This window comes from Artemia sp. Qi Xiang Cuo, chromosome 19, assembly GCF_049724085.1.
Source record: "Artemia sp. Qi Xiang Cuo chromosome 19, ASM4972408v1, whole genome shotgun sequence".
NCBI lineage: Eukaryota > Metazoa > Arthropoda > Branchiopoda > Anostraca > Artemiidae > Artemia > Artemia sp. Qi Xiang Cuo.
The window spans coordinates 29,085,527-29,106,496 of NC_142812.1; the positions used below are offsets into that span (position 1 = coordinate 29,085,527).

A 20,970-nucleotide genomic window follows, 5' to 3' on the forward strand; every position below is an offset into this window, starting at 1 on the left:
AGACAAATTTAACAAAATACTAGTCGCTAACAGAAATAATTTTTTCCAGAGGCAACTTTTGCGCGTAAAGTCGTGGGAGGGAGTGGGAGGGGGGGGGGGAGAGAGATAATATGTTTCCTATAGAAAATTTACATGTCGCTTAAAAAGAATATCAGGGGGGGGGCAGATTCACAAAATAGTGAAGATCATAGGATTTATATGAGAATTACAAGAAATTATGGTGAAAAACCAAGAGAATGTCATATTAGGGAGCCTCTATCTCTCTTTCCTCTCACCGCTTTTGAGAGGGCTCAAGCACACACCAATACCAAATACAATTTTGGGCGATGGGATAAAGAATAATCCAATAATGAGTATTCACAAGGATTTTCAAAACGGCTGAAAGGTCTAGAACTACTTTTTCAGATGCGTCTTTTTTTGCAAGTAATTTTCAATCATTTCTCAGTGAAATCTGGGTTTTCTATTTACTAAAAAGACCTAGAGACTAATTAAATTTTTAAGGTGGTATAACTTGTAAAAATTGACATAGGTTTATTATGCTTAGTAGGGTAGCATAGCCATTTATCTTCCACTCACTAAATCATGTAGGGGTAATTCCGCTCTTTCACTCCCTTATCATGATCCACAGCCAAATTACTATATTTGGGCACACATTATGACAAAAATCTTACCTATTATAGAACTGCCTCCAAATATTCAAAGAAGCAGTTGTCCAAGCACAAGAGGATGCCAAAATTGTAGTCGCAAAAAACAACCAATGCCTGAATATAATTAACGATGGGGAGAGTCGATCGGGCAAGGGGCAGAAATTTTCATCTTCATGAATTGTCCGACATCTAAAAGAAAAATTATTAAAAAAAGGAAGAAATTAGAAGTGACGCTAATTAGGCGGAGAAGCTTATGGTAACAATTCTTTCCTTTATATCATTTGATTATAAATAAGCAATTAACAATCAGGTAGTGCAGTTCTTTTCAGCCGTATTTAAAAGTGTCTGACAAAGACAAATGAACTGTGGCTAGCACCATTGGATGGACTCGCCCAACTATTTAACATCAAAAGATAAAGCTTACAACAATGGTGCAACTCTGTAGCGTTGCCTATAGTAAAGGCCATACGGCTCCAATGTTTTATTATTTTTTTCCCAGAGGCACTTCATACGGAAGGGGTCGTCGAATAAACTACGGAGGGAGCTCATTCGATGGAAAATCGTGAGTTCTAGTGCCCTGTTTAAGAGTCAAAAGTGATCGGAGGGCAACTAGCCCCCCACACCCTTTTTCCCAAATGCATCCGATAAAAATTTTGAGATAGCCATTTTGTTACAAATAGTTCAAAGATCATAGAACAAAAACTCGGTGTTGACAAAGCCCCCCAGGACCCGGGAGCAGGCGTTGTATGTTATGCCCTGGGGAAATATATGGTTCTTATTGAAGGAATGCACATATAAACTTCAGAGAGAGCTCATTTGACTGGTAATTGAAAGTTATAATTCAATTTTTAAGAGTCAAAAGAGATCGGAGGGTATCCCCCCCGCCCTTTTTTTCTAAATGCATCCTATAAAAATTTTGAGATAACCATCTTGTCAATAATAGTTCAAAAATCATATAACAAAAACTCCGGTGTCGACACAAACCCCCAGGGCCGGGGGTTGGCGTTGTAAATTATGCCCTGGGGGCATATATGGTTCTTATGGAAGGGATGCTCGTATAAACGTCAAAGAGGGCTCATTTGATTGGAAATTGAAAGTTCTAGTTCACTTTTTAAGAGTAAAAAGAGATCGGAGGGCAACTAGCCTCACCTCCCTCTTTTTTGCTCAAACCTATCCGATAAGAACTTTGAGATAGCCATTTTTTTTAGTTCAAAGATCATATAATGAAATCTCCGGGGTTGACACAACCGCCCAGGGCCCGAGGGTAGGCGTTGTAAGTTATTCCCTGGGGACATAAATGGTTCTTGTGGAAGCGATGCTCAAAGCGGGCTCATTTGATTGAAAATTGAAAGTTTTAGTTCAATTTTGAGAGTCAAAAGAGATTAGAGGGCAAATAGCCATCCTGTCCAAGCCCCCTTTTCCCCAAATGCATTCGATAAAAATTTTGAGATAGCCATTTTGTTAAAAATATTAGAAAAGTCAGATAATAAAACTCAGGAGTCGACACAGCCCCCCAGGGCAGGCGTTGTAAGTTATACCCTGGGGGCATTTAAGGTTCCTATGAAAGGGATACTTGTATAAACTTCAGAGAGGGCTCATTTGATTGGAAATTGAAAGTTCTAGTTCACTATTTAGGAGTAAAAAGAGATCCGAGGGAAACAAGCCCCCCCCACCACGCCTGTTTTCCCCAAACTCATTCGATGAACATTTTGAGATAACCATTTTTTTTCAAATAAAAGGTGGGATAAGGAAACTCCGGTGTCGAAACAACCCCCCAGGGCCCGGGGGCAGGCGCTCTAAGTTATGCCCCGGGAGCATATATGGTTCTTATGAAAGGAATGCTCGTATAGACTTCATTGGTTTTGTTTGATTGGAAATTGAAAGTTCTAGTTCACTTTTTAAGAGTAAAAAGAGATCTGAGGGCAACTAGCCCCCTCCTCCCCCATTTTTTTCCTCAAACTTATCCGATAAGAACTTTGAGATAGCCATTTTTTTTTAAATAGTTCAAAGATCATATAATGAAGACTCCGCGGTCGACAAAACCACCCAGGACCCGAGGGCAGGCGTTGTAAGTTATACCCTGGGGACATATATGGTTCTTATGGAAGCGATGCTCGTAAAAACTTCAAAGAAGGCTCATTTGATTGAAAATTGAAAGTTTTAGTTCAATTTTGAGAGTCAAAAGAGATTAGAGGGCAACTAGCCCTCCTCCAAGCCCCCTTTTCCCCAAATGCATTCGATAAAAATTTTGAGATAGCCATTTTGTTAAAAATACTTGAAAAATCAGATAACAAAAACTCAGGTGTCGAAACAGCCCCCCCAGGGCACGGGGGCAGGCGTTGTAAGTTATGCCCTGGGGGCATATATGGTTCTTATGAAAGGGATATTGGTATAAACTTCAGAGAGGGCTCATTTGATTGGAAATTGAAAGTTCGAGTTCTCTTTTTAGGAGTCAAAAGAGATCCGAGGGAAACTAGCCCCCTCCACGCCTTTTTTCTTAAACCCATCCAATGAAAATTTTGAGATAGCTATTTTTTGGTGGGATAAGAAAACTCCGGTGTTAATACAACACCCCAGGGCCCGGGGGCAGGCGCTCTAAGTTATGCCCTGGGAGCACATATGATTCTTATGAAAGGAATGCTCGTATAAACTTCAGAGAGGTCTCGTTTGATTGGAAATAGAAAGTTCTAGTTCACTTTTTAAGAGTCGAAAGTTATCCGAGGGCAACTAGCCCCCCTTTTTTCCCCAAACCCATCCGATAAAAATTTTGAGATAGCCATTTTGTTAAATTTAGTTCAAAGGTCAGATAAAAAAAAAACTTCTGTGTCGAACATACTAAGTACTAAGTTTGTAACAAAACACTAAGTATTTTGTTTTTTGATGCAAGTTACAGCTGTGGCTTTTCGCAATTAATTAAAAAAAACTTTCCGAAAAGAAGTATTTCACAAAGAAAAGTAAAGGCCATTTTGAACTTAAGATCAGCAGATACAAATACCTGTTAAAATTTTAAACTTAAAACGACCAGAAATTACTATAAATGAATCCCAAAACGAACAGAAATTAAATAAACAATCATAGCAAAAAAGAGACAAGTAATAATATAAAAAATAAATAAATCTTAAAGCGAGTAATGCTTAAATTGAATACGCAAATCAAGCTTAAAACGAAAAAATATTTTGCTATTGAAGTACAAATGAAACCCAAAACGAGCAGAGATTAAATAAAGAATCAATGCAAACAAACATACAATACATACTAATATAAATGAATGAATAAATCTTAAAACGAATGAAACTTAAATTGAATATGCAAATCAAGTTTGAAGCAAACAAAAATCACTACAAACAAGAGTGTATGGGTATCGCTCTCTTCTCTCGCTGTAAAAGTCTAAAACCTACCGCGTCATTGGCGCTTTACTGAAAACTTTATGCGTTTTGAACAGTCTTGGAAAGTATAAACAAAATCAAATTGAATATTTAATATATAATGATATTAATTTTTGAAAGATCCATCAGTTCGAGATTTTATTTCACTGTAATTTAATTTTCATTTTCAAAGTTTCAAGAACTTGAAAAATAAGTATTTGTCACATAACTCGTTTTCAGTGAAGCTCCAATGACGCAGTAGGCCTTATGTTTACACAGTTAAAAAAAGTGGCGCTATCCAAACTCTTGTTTGTAGGTGAAACTATATTTGTCTTGAACAATCTTATAAAGAACTAATAAATTAAACTGGATATCTGATGTATAATGATGTTAATTGCTGAAAGCTCATCAGTTCAAAATTTTACTGTTATTTTAATGCTTATTTTCAATATTAAGCACAAAAGAAAATATTTGTAATATAATTCGTTTTCAGTAAAGCGCCAATGACGTAACGGGTTTTACACTTTTAAAGATAGAGTAGGAGGCAAAATTCAAACTCTTGTTTCCAGTTGCTTTTGTTCCTATTAAAATTAATTTGCCCAGTCAATTTAAGTTTCGCTCATTTTGAGATTTATTTGTTCGTTTATATTATCATCTACTGTATGTTTGCTTGTATTGATCGTTTATTTAATTTCTGTTCGTTTTGGGTTTCATTTATACTTCAATAGCAAAATATATTTTTTTTCATTTTAAGCTTGATTTGCATATTCAATTTAAGTATTACTCGCTTTAAGATTTATGTATTCTTTTATATTATTACTTGTTGTATGTTTTTTTACTTTGATTGTTTATCTAATTTCTGTTCGTTTTGGATTTCATTTATTCTTTAATAGTAATTTCTGGTCGTTTTGAGTTTGAAATTTTAACATGTATTTGTATCTCCTGATCTTAAGATTAAAATACTTTTCTTTGTAAAATTATTTTTCGGAGTTTTTTTTTTAATTAATTACGAAAAGCCACAGCTGTAACTTACACCGAAAAAACAAAATACTTATATCAATGGATTCATTATTTTACTATATACTTACCGGGCCAGAACTAAACTAAATGATATTACTAAAACTTTTTCTTAGACAATAATCCAAAATTGCTTAGAAACTTGGAAAATTTTCTTTGTTTTCTGTGAACAATAAGAAAATTCAAAAAACAAAAGCAAAGAAAATTTCAAAATGTAAGTCGTCAAATGAATAAAACTGAATCTCAGCTATCGAATGACAGAAAAATTGTCATCTCACATTGAAAAATTCAAATCGAACAGGTGAAAAAAAAACAAAAAAAACAACAACAACAAAAAACAAAATAAACACACAGGGGAAAGAAGTTTCTATCAAACGAAAATTTTCTATCAACTTTTTTTCTGCAAAACTTTCTATCAACAAAATCGGATAACTTGGATTTTGACTTACATGATGTATTCTCTAAGTGCTTTCCTCCAATGACTTTCCATAAGAAGTTCATACAGCTGCAAAGAAAAAGCAGAAACGCCAATGAAAAAGTAGAAAACCGCCTGTGTGGCAGTCCGACTTATGAACCAAGTAAGCTTTCGACTTTCACTTCCAGAAGAATGACTATAAATCCGTCGAAAATTGATGAAGCCTAAAAAAATGTACGATTTTGACAAGCAAAGGATAGACTGGTAATGTACTACCAGTCTATCCTAATGGATAGACTGGTTTGAATGGATAGATGGATTACATAATGGTAAAGTAAAGTACTACGTTTATATTTGCCTTGTTTTTTTTTTAGCAAATAGTTTAATAGAAATAAAAACCGGCCCCTCCCCCTGATTCTGTCGAATTCCCGGACACTACTTATTCAAATTACCAAGCACAATTCGTTTTGACCATTACCCCCCCCCCACCCATCATTTTTTTTTATTATGGGATTCCAAAAAGAGAATCCTGGGCGCGTGCCTGATCCTAGGTATACAGAGAGTTCCAAAGACAATTCCAAGATCCCCTCCCGAGGAAGACCTAATTTTTGCATATAGTGCACATTTTAGGGTTTCTGACCTCACTAAAAATCCTTTAGCACTACCCCACCCCTACCCACCAAGGACCTGAAAACTTCCCACCACATGAAAACTTCGTAGAACTAGAAAGCTAAAAAATACATTCGTTTTTTTGTGTCGAGTAATGTAAAAGTATAGTTTTCGCTTGACATATCCCATTATATAAACTCAATATATTGTTTTTTATTATACTCAATGCGATGTTTCTAATTTTGGTGTTTTGGTTCTCCTTTTTATAGAACGCACCAGTCTCTATTACCTTTTTTCTGCATGCATTCATTATGCACCAACTGCATAATGAGTGCACCAACTGTTTTGTGCCAAAAAAAACTCAGTTAAACAGAAAAAGAGATTATTGTGGAGCAATGCATAGCTACCATTTGTATTTTCTACTCAATATCATGCCTATATTTTTACGATCCCATTTTCCGTTTGGACCTGTGCAGTGGTCTAGCTTCACATGATAAATTTTACATAGTACCTGCGTTTGTTGTGCTTGAGGTGATGAGCGTCAAAAGAAACCAAAAACTCTTTTCTTGAGGAACGTCAAGCTATTGTTTTTGCTTTCTACTCAACCCGATGTTTAAGTTTTACCTTTTTTTTCATTTTAACGGGTGTAGCAGTCTAAAGCCTTTTAGATTTGAAAAAAACCTTTATGCACAGAAAACAATTCACAAATTGAATCAATTGAACCCCCCGCCTGATGAATCAAAATAACAGGCACAGTTCTGAGCCAAATTAAAGTTTTAAAAAATAGCATAGCCAGTGTATTAGTATGGGCCTATTACGATCGTTCTACCAACTTCCTGGATCGAGTTCTATTTTGTCAAAAAAAAAAAAAACAACAAAAAAACTTCAGTTTTCGTGACTGAAATGAACAGCGAGATTAAAATTTAGAGCGTAATGAAGCAAAAAGATCTAATCATTGACAAATTGTTTTTAGATGAATTGTGAGACTGTGAATCCGTGTGAACAACTACATTTTGCTGCATGCCTCCGTTATATGAAAACTGTTTCGTTTTAAGCTAAGTTTTGACAGAGCGTGACAAAAAATAGCTTGCGAAAAAAGTAGTTCACAGGGCAAAACAAAATCACCTGGCAATTTGAATTGAAGACGATTTTTTTTTAGGATATGTATGTATGTATGTGCCATATATGTGCCTCCTATATCATTTACTAATATAGACCGAGGGAACAGGGGATTTTCAGCAAATTGCTTGCGATATTTTTTTTCCTCTAGTTTTTAAGAGCTAGGCAACTCATTTCAAAGATTGAACAAATACCAAATTCATTTTACGATTTTTTTTCAACTATAAGTTGAAGCATGGCGAAGCGATTTTTCCGCTTTGGAAGGGCTTTTTGTGGCTCGGCGAAGCAATTTTCAATAAGCAAAGTAATATTCGACTACTGTCAGATTTAAGCTTTAGATATAACTCAAATTGCATATATGGATTTTTGCAAAGCACATGTATATCTAATATTTTTCTAATAAAAAATCTAATATTGTTGCCTTCTACTCAGCCCCGTGTTTTGATAGTTGCCGCTTGCATCTCCTGAGTTAACATCAATCAAAGTCTGATTTCTGGTGAACAACTTTAAAGTCTGCATCTGTAATGCATGAATTATATGCGCCAAAAAAAGAAGAAAAAAACTGCATGGGTCCTTTTGCATAGTAATGTAAAGCTAATGTTTTGCGTCGAAATCCGCATTTTGTTTTTTTTTGTAGGGTAATACAAAGTTATTGTTATTGACTTGATATGCTAATAATTTTAATATTCGAATTTCCCCTTTAAAAATGCAGCAGTCCCATTCCATATGAACTACACAAGTCTTTTTCTGGATCAGTTATACAAGAACTATTTTGCGTCAAAAAGAAAAAAAAAGGTTAGAAAAATAGCACCATTAAAAAAGTATGAATCTAACATTACCTACCTAGCAAATGGAAGGTCTCAACAATAATTAAAGTAACCATCATTGGTATAATCAACAGTACAGTTCTTGTGGTAGAGCTACCACTAATAAAACACAGTCCAGATAAACGGTCGGCATCAACCTAAAAATAAAAGAAGCACATAAATAAAAATAGTTGCCAAATAATATATAGGGAAGGAAAATGGAAATAATAAATTTTTATAATATATGATTCGATGCAAGTCTTTAATGAGAATTAAACGACTTTTCAAAGGGTATGGGTTTTATGCGTTTTGGGTATAATAATAATAATAATAATTTATTTATTACCCACTATAAAAAAGTAGCGGAGAACACCAAGAACAAAAAAAGAAAAAAAAAGCAAACTCGCACACTTAACAATTATTTACATAAAACGACGTTAATTATGGTGCGCAGTGACACCTGCAGATAACGACAGCTTTCCCGCAAGCACAGTCACTTTTTCCCGTAAATCAGGGAGGCCGAATCGCGATATTAGATGCCGGTTCCGGAACCACGGAGGGAGGCACAAAAGGTACCGAGAAAATTTAAAATAATAAGTCCGGATAGAATTCAGATCTTTAGGCTTCAGAATTGGAAGAAAACCAGATAAAAAAAGAATAGAATGATCACAAAATGAAGAATATAAGTTCCCAAGTGCTGGCCTATTATAACTCCCTCTATATGGAACCACTTTTTAATATTAAATCTTAATTTTTTTTTTTGCATTATAAACTGTCAGAGCCTGAAATGTTTCGAGAATATTATAAATGTTAAGAACAAGGCACTGAAAAGAAGAGAACGGGAATACAGAAAAAAAACACAGTTAAGAGGGAGACTCGAACTCGAATTAGACGAAGTATATTCGCACTTATCGACGTTCAACATAAGCCCAATCCGTATGAACTGGTCTAAGATCCAGCTGAAAGAATGTGAGAGTCCAGCCCTAGAACGACTGACAAGGAGAACATAGTCAGCAAGATACGAGACATCAATTCCATCAGAAATGAAAGTCGAAGGCAAGGATGAAAGGATAGGAGCAATACATAGCTGAAAAATAGTTGGAGAAAGCACACCACCTTGACGGACCCCACGCCGAAGAAACACCTTTGAATCAGAAACTACTCCATTACATTTCACCCGAACAAAAGAGTTAGAATACCAGTACCTAAAGAAAACAACAATAGAAAGCTTAATATTGTTGGAAAAAAGGGAATAGAGTGCATGTGAGTGGACTATACTATCGAAGGCTTTCGAAAGATCAAGAGCACAGATATGAAGAGGAGATTTATCATTAACAGATTGCAACAGGAGGGAAGCTAGAACACGATGGGCGTGCTGACATCCCAGCCTTTTTTGAAAGCCAAATTGGTTTTCACCAAAATTAACATTTTCTGAAATGAAAGGGAGAAGAATATATTCAAAATTTTGCTAAAGAGCTCACGAAACAGTAATTGGTCGATAAGAACTACACTCTGACGAAGTTTTTCCACGCTTCAAAACCAAGGTGACTGTGCCACAGAGAAAACTGTTGTGAACCATAGAAGTAGATAAACACATCTGAAACAGTAGCTGAAGGTGATCTATCAAAGTTGGGCAAACTACTTTTAGATGATAAGACGAAATTCCGTCTTGATCAACAGAGCTAGATTGCATGTTCTTAATAGCTTGACCAATATCAACAGTAGAAACTGGTCATACATTACTCTGAGAAATACGATTAGGCAAACACGACTCAAGAAAGTTACTAAAAAGCTTTTCAACTTCCCGGTTCACCTTGCCGAAAATATCATTATAATACGGCACCCAAGTATTAACTGCTATAGGACTTTCAGAAAAATCACAACTGAGCTTATCCGAATTCAGAACATGAGACCACTCCTTTCTGGACGCAGAAAAATCAAAACCAGATACCCTAGACTGCCGTAAACGTTTTTTATAAGCACGCTTGGTACTTTGCTTCAGATAGAAGACAACTCCTCGATTTGGCCGACCGCAAGACACCAATATTCGTAGCCAAAACTTAGCTTTATTCTTTACAACTTTCAATTCTGGGTCCAAAACCCATTCTGGTTTTCTAGTTTTAACTTTAATTTTTTCTAGAGGAACAGCAGTCGCCTCTGATTGTTTTAAGCACCAAATTATTTTATCATAATATTCATTTAGATACTGCTTATCATTTGAGAAACGGTCAGTAATTTGAAGCAAATGGTAAGGAACTTTTATAGAACCCAATAACGCGGACAACGCAGTAATATAAAGTGCAAAATTAGCTCTACTCCAGTTATTCCTCTAAAACCACTTAGAACTTTGTGTAAATGGTCTAGTAGAACGGGAAGCGACTACTGAAGCAGAGAAAGAAATCGGGAGGTGGGCTTCCTTATATATTAATTTTTTTTTGTCTGAGAAAGGGGGCTACAACACAAGATCGGGGAATTCCCTAGATTTCTATTTTTTCTACGTAATTTTACCATATTTCTTATCCGTGTTATTTTATTTCAACAGATGAAAAAATTTGACCTAGCGGCTTGACGAAGTAAAGGCAGAAGGCAAGACACAAAGAAATTTCGTATAGGAATCCTGGCAAATTCTACCAGTATACAAATTCCCTCTCCATGGAAAATTCTCCCGTGCAAAGTCCCCCCACCAAAAAATTCACCCCCCCCCCTTCCCCCCCCAAAAATGTATGCATACTTCTCAAAATACAAATACTATACGTAAACAATGGGCAAGTTTTATAACTTAAAGACCTTTCCCCAGGGGCTGTGGGGGGGGGGGGTCTTGTTATCTCCAAAGACATAGTTGTTAGGCCTTTCAACTATGCTGAACAAAACAGCAATCTCAAAATTTTGATCGAAAGAATTTGGGAAAAAAGTGACGTGGTAGGGGGCTTAGCTGCCATCTAATTTCTTTGGTCACTTAAAAAGGGAACTAGAACTTTTCATTTCCAATAGAATGAGCCCTCTCCCGATATTCTAGGCCCATTGGGTCGATACGATTACCCCTGGGAAAAAACAACAAATAGACACACATCTGTGATCTTTTTTCCGGCAAAAAGTACAGAATTCCACATTTTCTTTCAGATAGGAGCTTAAAAACTTAACAGTAGGGTTCTCTGATACGTTGAATCTGCTGGAGTGATGTACATTATGATTATATAAATTTTAGGGGGTATTTCCCCCTTTTTTTAAAAATCAGGTAAATTTTCTCAGGCTCGTAACCTTTGACGGGTATAACTAAACTTAATAAAACTTATATATTTAAAACCAGCAACAAAATTAAATTTTTTGATATATCTATTGGTATCGAAATTCCTTTTTTTAGAGTTTCGGTTCCTATTGAGCCGGGTCGCTTCTTACTTATACACCGATGACAAAGAATGTATATATATATATATACATATATATATATATATATATATATATATATATATATATATATATATATATATATATATATATATATATGTAGAAGATTATTATTATTATTTAAAAGATTTTACTAAAGGCTTTAACATGTTATCATTGTTAAACATTAAAGCGATATTACTCATCTTGGACAAGTCATTTTTGGACAGAAAGGATGTCTAGAGATGTCCCATTAGAGATGGAATGCTGCTACTACTGCTAGAGAAGTCTTCACACTACGCATGTAAATTCCTAAGGTAAGGCGGTAAGTTAAGAATAACCTTTCACACTTAAATAAGTCCTTTCAAGTTAGGATATCGTATAAAATCCATAAAACCATCATAATTATCATCTGAAATCCTCACAATAATCGTAAGCAAATTGTGTAAAATAAAAATATGAATGGATAAGACCTTTTAGGAAAAACTAGTATGAAAGACTTTCTAGGAAAAGTTTTAAATAATTCTCAAAATTTATTAAATGCTAATCTAGAAATTCTATTTTTTTTTACTACGTTGGCTTTTCCACAGCGCAAAATACATAACGTAAAGTCCTATAGTTTCGAGTCTATTTACTACAGTCTAAGTCACAGAAAAAATTTGCCTTTTAAGATTACATAATATAACGTAAAGTTATGCCAGTGTGAAAGATTCTACGGCGTAGTGTGAAAGCACCCTAACAACGTACGGACAAAGACGCTCTTTCTCCACCACAATCCTTCATAGCTTCAATCTTAACTCCATCCAATGAAGTTCCAAGGTATTCCGATTTCCTTTATTAATAAATTCTTCATGTTCGAGGAACTTCTGTATTTCGTTTGGCCCCAAACAGATGGCGAAAAAGCACGATTCTTAGCAATCTATTATCTTTCCACCAAGATATGTCCCACCCCTCTTAACTTTCCTTTCCTAGAAAGTAGGATCGAAGCCATTTTATTCGCGCAGCTTGTTGTTTAAAATACAGTCATTTAAACAAGTACCTAAAACCATTCTAAGGAAATTCCTCAGGAAAACATCTAGCACACCCCCCTCCCTTTTTGAAGCACCCACGCTGACACAAGTGGAAAACCACACTCACAAGTCTAAAAGAAATACTGATTGCGGCCCCGACCAAATCGAGAAAGCAATATTTAACTTTCTTAAGCTATTAAAAATTATTTTATACGACGGCAAATCAATCCTCTAAATGTAGCATTAATTTAGCTTGGAAAGATATCTTTAGGCTTAGATACTAGTTGGGCCAAAAGGGTCTAAATTCCGTGTCTAAGGGTCTAAAGATATAAATTCGATTTTAGTACTACTACTATAACTAAAAAGTCGTCAGAGTGTCAAGTTTTCTGAGGCCGTCACACTAGTAAACACTCCGCGTCCATATCACTGTGAAAAAAAATATCGTTCTAGCCAACTTCCAAGAGGTTCCCAAGCAATTTAGGGTGTTTTTATATCCTATTTTTATAAGGCCCGCGCAAAAGAGGAAGGACTACCACAAATGCCAAGGTTTATAAAGTCCCCCCCCCCTATATTTTCCAATACTTTGATATTTCAGCCCCCCTCCAAAAAATTCTTCTTATCTGCATGAATCCTAAAACTGTAAGTTCTGTCTTAAGGTATTTCAGTTGTGCTATTTAGAATGTCTGCATTGATTTCAATTACATACTGCAGGTTCCGATGCGTCTCAACCTTATTTATAGCCTCACTTAGAAGAGAAGTTTAGCTGCCGACTTAGTCAACTTAGTCTCGCAAGTCTCAAAATTACCATTTACATACAATCATTCAAGTCTTCATAATTTCTTTAATATTTAGGTATTAAGTAATATTGAATAAGAAGCTGTGATTAAAGATATTACTTATTCACTAATAAAGTAATCATTTGTCCGGTCTATAAATATCGTACTTGTTATGTGAGGATCTCGGCCTGACCGAACCCCAGGAAGTAAATTTGTCTCAGTTGGATATTTTTTCTCGACTGTCCAAGTCTTGGTTATTTCTTGGGATAAGAAGAATTAATGGTCAAGTCTTATGTAGGCCTACTACCACTGACATATAATACTCACTTGTAAAGTGGACAGAGCGATAATTGTCATCACCAGAGTGAAGGAGAAAGCAGTCAAATAAAAGTAGGCATCTCTCCCTTCTATTCTCTCACGAAGACTACCTGCCAAAAGAATAATACATTACAATAGATGAGAACAATGTATCATTAGACTTGATTTGGAATTTGGGTAATGAGCTTCTCGTTTTTTAGATTTGTTTGGTAAAATAGCCTAGAGATAAATAAGCCTAGTGACACGTGAATAAGAAAGAGGAAGGAAAATGCAATAGCAATAGGCTATGTTGCTAGTAAGTTTTGATCGACTCCATATCTTTCAGCTGTAGCCCCCCCCCCCAAAAAAAAAAAATCCAAGTAAGCCACTGGTTGCATAGCAAACTTCTAAAAGATGACCTTACAGAGAGTATCTCACCCTCTGACTGAGTAGAGAGAATGAACAACATATTTCGCTGAGAAAGTACTTCAAATTTACCCCAGATGGTCAAAAAGAAACGATCATTTCTGAATATATATATATATATATATATATATATATATATATATATATATATATATATATATATATATATATATATATATATATATATATATATATATATATATATATATATATATATATATATATATATATATATAAAAAAAAAAAAAAAAAAAAAAAAAAAAATCAGAAATAAATTTTCCAGAAGAAAATTATATTCTTCTAGAATTTACTTTCGATGAGTTCTTCCTCTAACTTGAGTTAAGCACGCAATCATGGTTGTAGCCATAGCTACAACACAGTATGCCTTTGTGGACAACATGACCCCCCCCACAGCTCCTGGGGAAAGGGCTGTAATTTGCAAAATTTGCCCATTGTTTAAGGGTGGTAATTGTTATTGGGAAGTATATAGGCATTTTCATTGTTTTTTTTTGGGGGGGGGGGATTTCCACGGTGAGAATTTTCCATAGGGAGGGGAGTTTCCGGGGTAAGCTTTTCAGGGTAAATTTACAATGGGGGAATTTACCAAAATTCCTATACGAAATACTTTTTATTTGTATTACCTTGTCTCTGCTAACTGAATTTTACAAATGGGGATACTCTGTGGCAATTTTTTGCGGGGTTGGAATTGTATGGAGAATTATTCCACAGGGACAATTTCACACTGGGAGAGGAGATTTCCGGAAAAAAATTACACGGAGGGGGATTTCAGGCATAATTTGAAAAACGATCAGAAATTAAAGTCTTAGTCAAATGAAAGTACACTGAGGAGAATTTTTCAGGTGGAATCTTTCAGCAAGGCCTACCGTCAAGGGCTAAACGGAAAGCAGGTCGTTCGCGGTTGGAGTGGGAGGATGTCATAAAGAAAGATTTAAGGGAAATTACCTCCTGGGAGGGTGTAAAGAGGGAAGCTGTGAATGGAATTTTCAGCAAGGATGGAATTATCCGTGACGATTTCACGCGAGAAGAAATTTCCATGAGGGATGGAATTTTTCATGGAGGGGAGTTGGATTTCTCGGCATTATTTGAAAAACGGTCAGAAATTAAATAAAAAGTATTTTTTTCAACTATAATTACAACTACTAACAACTCACCGCAGTACCAAGCTACCTGAGGCCAACATAGCTACGCACGCTCCTTTTCCATCCAAATCTATTCACAGCTTCCCTCTTTACACCCTCCCAGGAGGTAATTTCCCTTAAATCTTTCTTTATGACATCCTCCCACTCCAACCACGGACGACCTGCCATCAGTTTAGCCCTTGACGGTTGACTAAAAAGGACACCCTTCAGCAATATGTCATCCTTCATCCGCAGGATGTATTAAAGCCATCTCTACCTTTCTCTCATTATAGCCCTAGAAAGCGGGATATAATCGCATTTTTCATACAGCCTAGTGTTTGAAATACGGTCAGTCAGCCGGGTACCATAGTTGACCACTGTCATCACTGTATTTTCCAATATTCTAATCTTGGTTCGCGGGCATATCTTTCTATTCTTCCAACCTTTTTTCAACTATGAAAAAACACCCTGAGCCTTGCTTATTCTACTTTATACATCTTCACTGCTTCCACCGCCTTTACTATTAATACTAAAAGGTAAGTGAAGCTGTCCACCTGATCAATCATTTCGTTACCCAACGTAACCCTTTCACCTTCACTTATTCTTAGCCTTAACGACTTAGTCTTCTTAACATTAATCTTTAGACTTATTTTAGCACCCTGAACTCACAAAACCTCAAAAAAGTTCATTCATTTTGCCCACACTTTCATCTAGGATGCTTAAATCATCAGCATAATCCAAGTCCAGGAAAGTTTTTCCTCCCCATTTTTTTCAACAAAAACTAAGAATCGGCATTAAAAGTTAAAATGAACAAAAATAATTCCGTATATGAGAGGGATTGCCTCTCCTCAATACCTCTCTCTTTACGCTAAAGCTTGACTTTATGTACCAATTCTTTAGGAACGACTCCTGGAACAAAAAAGTCATTTAACAAGAATAGAAAGCTTCTGTAAAAGTTCTAAAAAGCTTTAGCGTAAAGCACGAGGTATTGAGGAGGGGACAGATTTTATTCATATTCTGAATAAAATCTGTTAGTTCTAAATTTTTTTTGCTCCTTCCTTTCAGTTGAAAACTTTTCTTTCTTCCATTTAGTAATTGATATACTCACTCTTATAACCTTTATTATAGAGGTGTTTAATTGAAGTTTTCCTAATATTTTATAGCAAAGAACGATGCGGCCGAAATTTTTAAATAAATGCCATTTTTGACAAAATATATGACAAGCGATGATGTTCCTAGCTGCGTGCTACACAGACAAAGATTGTCTGTAGTAAAATGGGCGCTGTCACCCCCTGAATACATACTTGCCCCAACAGTTCTTTTGATATAACACAGGAATGTATGGGTCATAGTCTTGTAAAGTGTTCCCGTGCACCTTTTTTTGTAAAATGTGGTTCTTTTTATTTATCATAAAATTCATAAAAAATTATGTTTCTTTTATAAATATTTACATTAATTTCCAAAAACCATCTTCATTTTTTATGAAAAGTTGTAAGAAAGAACGGTATATTTCTTGCTAAACAAAGATCAAAGACAATTTCCTATATGTGGAACAAACAAATTTCAGACAATCTGGATAACCCTGGTTTATCCACCAATCTGTTCTTTCAAAAATTCCCAAAACCTTTTCAAACTCTTCGAACATCCGACAGAAGAGATGAACAGCCAGAAAACATCAATGAACAAAAAGTCGTATGGTGAACATGACAACTAACCTTCAGAAAATCAAAGTAAATCAGAAAATTTTCATAACTTGCATCCAATGACTTACAATGCAAATATTGTTTCGGCCATTCGAGAAGAAGACAGTGGAATTCGTTTCACTGAGTTTGATGTTGAAGAGAAGAAGTCGGATGTTGTGAAAGTTTTATTGAAACCCAGAGTAAGATACAGGCTCAGACTCGATCAAATACTCAAAATGAAAGAAACGTGATTGGTCAAAAACATCCGAATATGAACAACTCTTCCAACAATCGAATGTTCGAAAATTTTCAAAACCTCTTTTCATGGATTACAGAGGAGATGAACAACCAGAAAAGATCGAATCAAAAGAGGCATATGGTGAACACAAAAATTACAATTTTTTTCCAAAAGTAAAAGGAAACTAGCAAATTTACATCCAAAGACTAACAATGGAAAAATAATTCCCTTAGTTTGGAATGAAGAGCCCACAAATTGTCTCACTGAGGCCGATATTGCTAGAAAAAGAAAAGCTAAGTTTGGGGAAATTCTGAAAGAAACCCTGAGAAAGACTCAGACCTACACGCAATCAATAGGAATTTTACATTCAAAGACATATCAATCGAAAAATTATTCCCTTAGTTTGGAATGAAGAGGCCGAAAATCGTCTCAATGAGACCAATATTGCTAGAAAAAGAAAAGCTAAGTTTGGGGAAATTCACAAAGAATCCCAGAGAAAGACTCAAGCCTAGACGCAATTAAATACTCAACATATTAGAAATGCATATGGAAAAGAGCACAACCAGTGTGGCCAAAGAAACAACGAAAATTGAATACCTCCTAGTAATCAAGGATAGAAAGCCACAGACCAAATCCTGCCAAGTTAAGGCCAAACTGTCAGATCTAGCTACAAAAATAGAGCAGTTGGTACGATAGTAAAAAAAAATCCATGATACTATTCTCATTGATTACAAACCAAAATTCCAAGAAATAGAAATTGCTCAAAGGACCATTTGCAATGGTTAAAACCTTGGAAAATAGGATTTTATCATGGGAATCGAAAGTGGATGATTTTGTTCAAGAAAAAATGTTGGATTGCTTGACATGAATGGAGTAAAGCGGAGAGGTCTGGGAATGATCTTAAGAAATAAATAACGACTATTATTAAAGACAAGATGCTGGTCCCTGGTTTTGATGATAATAATATTGTAAATGTTTATCGATTTCGTTTGAATGACTCTAAGTAGCTCCAGTGCTAATACGCTTCAGAAATGCTGAAATAGCTCAGATTGTTTTTAAAGCAAAGAATAAACTAACAAAAAGCAGAATATATTTATCAGAATCGCTAATAAAAAAGCGGCCAATTTACCGGTTACATTGGTAAATTGAATGAGTAGACTGACCGCGGACAAATTTCGGTCTACCACCTGGTCAATCAATAATACAAGAGATACGATCATTCACAAATTTGTTTAGATATAACCGTGTTCTTTCTTTTTTTTTTATTATTTATTTTACGTGAGACCTTCCTGGATTATAATAATGAAATGCTTCTGGATATACCCGGTTACAAGATGGAGCGACTAAATTGCTGAAGGATGGCAAAGGATTTGCCATCCATACAGTCTCTTTTTTAATTATGTCTGGCCATCCTAAAAATAAATAAAATGAAATTGAAAAGAAAGGATACGCTAAGAAGCAATATGAAGAGAGAATTAATTTAATGGCTTAATTAGAGTATATAATCAATTTTTGTCTTTTCTCGGTTTTTATATCGTTTCTTTTTTATACAGGAATATACATAAAGGCACCCTAAAATTTTTTAAAGGACTACATGATATATTGTTTCCGACATTACCGCAAACTGCAGTGTTCTAATAACAAATTTTGTAAATACACTAAACATCTGCCTGTTGTTCGAACAATGAAAGGAAGTATTCTTTTAAACATACCACTGTTTTCAGAGTTATCCTAAATTGAATTGACCCAATTTATCAGCCATAGTGTAATAGAGATCTTATCCTATCTAATCGGATAGGATAAGCATAACTAATCCTTTGACATCTTAAAATCCCCTAAACACAACTTTAATAACTTACACGCATATATATATATATATATATATATATATATATATATATATATATATATATATATATATATATATATATAAAAGATTAGAAAAAGAAATACCTTTGGCCTGATGTAGAGACAGCTGATACCAAGCATAGGCTAACGCAGCAAGACAAACAAAAGCAGTCATGGACGGCGAATAAAACAAAATGAAGGAAAATGTACAATGAAAGGTTTCGTTGCTGAAAATTAAATAGATGGTTATGCTATGGCATTTATTAATTACTAGATAGGAAAAGCAGCATAGTCATAAGAAGTAGTAGAAATGTTACCAATATCTTTTAGAGACATGGAAACTTAAACTAGGTCCATTATGACTAAACCAAATCAGTAAGTAAAAGACCATCGTATTTTATAACATTACAAAATACAATACCAAAAACGCCTGGTATAGATATGATCGCTAACAAATTAAATAGAAATTGCAATCTATTATATTTAAACTTGCAAGAGATGCTTACATTTCTAAGTGATTTGATTAGTCCAACTGGGCGGGGCACCCGAGGGCTATGGGGGGTTGACGTCCCCAGAGGCATAGTTGCTGGAATTTTCGACTATGTTGAACCAAATAGCTATCTCAAAATTTTCATTGGATGTGCTTGAGCAATTATTGGGCATGGGAGGGGGGCAAAAAATTCTGAAAATAAAGTTAGCAAAAGTATGGCAAATACCAATTGGATTCTTAAAATTTAAAAATACTTTCAACAAAGCCCACCTTAAATTGTATTTTAACCAGATACGAAAGTATCTTCTCCATACTAAGCAGATTGATACACTAAGAGAAGGAAATGACAACACGTACTCGAAATTCAGACCCAAAACAATGATGAACGCTTATATGGAGATAGTTTTCTAACTCTCACATTACAAAAAAAAAAAAATCATCTTCCCACCTGTTTTCGAATTATTTACATATTCTTTTCTTCCGTTTTTCTTTCCCTTTTTTCCCTTTGTTTCAAAGTGGTTTTTCTTCTTTTTTTTTTGCATTTAATGTTAGTTCGTACAGAGTGTTCATTTTGTCTAGTTGACATTTCTATTTATGATATTTTTAATACTAGGACCGACTGTTTACTGAATCAATTTTTTCTAAAGTGGAAATTTGTTTAGAAAATTTAATTAGCAAATAAATCTTTTCTTAGAGTGCATTATTAAACAAACTCAACTGTATTACAGAATAATAATAAACTACTACTACTACTACTAAACAACCTACCGCAGCACCAAACTGCCTGAGACCAACACAGCTACGCAAGCCCCACCTCCACCCCCAATATAATCAATGTCCAGCCAAATTTGATGAGCAATAGAATCTAGTGTTTTAGTTTAGTTTTCCGAGTATCCAAACACAGTCCAGTCTCTGCAGGAGGAGGGGATTCCAAAATTGTTGTCGTCAAGACATAAATGAGAAGTGTCAGATTTCAAGCAAATTTCGCCGGAACTAAGTGCTGGTGTTTTAATTGTGTATTTCTAAGATCAGAATTCAATCCGATATATGTGAGAGAGTGAAACGATATCCCTATAAAATTTCAACTGGACATTACCTGAAGATATTGTCACATCTCATCCAAACTTGATGATAGACGAGGATAAGTCCGCCAGTAGCCCTTAGGAGTCCAAGCTCGATCCAATGTTATGTAGATGGATGATGTCTTCAGGTTTTTCAGCAGGTTAATTTTCTTTTTTTTTACAAAATTTCTACTCCTTTCTTATTGAAATGTTTTTATATATGTTACCGTGAATGTCCAAAATTGGTCAACCGGTGAATGTCCGAAATACCTTTTTTCTCCTTGGATTTAGTCAGCATTGCCAGTCAACTTTTCCAGTTTTATGTAAGATTTGATGGTGACAGGTTAGGTTACATTAGGTTTTTAACACATGTCTGAGATTGATAACCTAATTTAACCCAATCCAACCTAACCCTAACTTTAACTTTTACCATCAAAGCTCGCATAAGACTGAAAAAGCTGATTCGCAAAGATAATAGAATCCAAGCAGAGAAAAATAAATTTCGGACATTCACCGGTGAATGTTGACATTAACCAGATTTCGGACATTCACAGCAACATATACACTAATAGCAGTAATGTTGGCTAATAAGTTTTAGTAAAATTTAGAGGTTATTCTTAAAAAGAGTAGGAATGTTTTAG

At 35.0% G+C, this 20,970-nt stretch overlaps 1 protein-coding gene across 1 annotated transcript in view; it reads right to left on the reverse strand.

The window, feature by feature from the left end:
* smo (smoothened, frizzled class receptor) overlaps window positions 1–20,970 on the reverse strand; it is a 106,484-nt gene that overhangs the window by 31,588 nt on the left and 53,926 nt on the right. The window contains exons 8-12 of the mRNA XM_089105173.1: window positions 18,884–19,005; window positions 13,476–13,576; window positions 8,016–8,136; window positions 5,479–5,668; window positions 672–836 (exon numbers count right to left, since the gene is read on the reverse strand). Coding sequence (XP_088961299.1) covers window positions 672–836; window positions 5,479–5,668; window positions 8,016–8,136; window positions 13,476–13,576; window positions 18,884–19,005 — 699 coding nt within the window. The remainder of the gene's footprint in view (window positions 1–671; window positions 837–5,478; window positions 5,669–8,015; window positions 8,137–13,475; window positions 13,577–18,883; window positions 19,006–20,970) is intronic.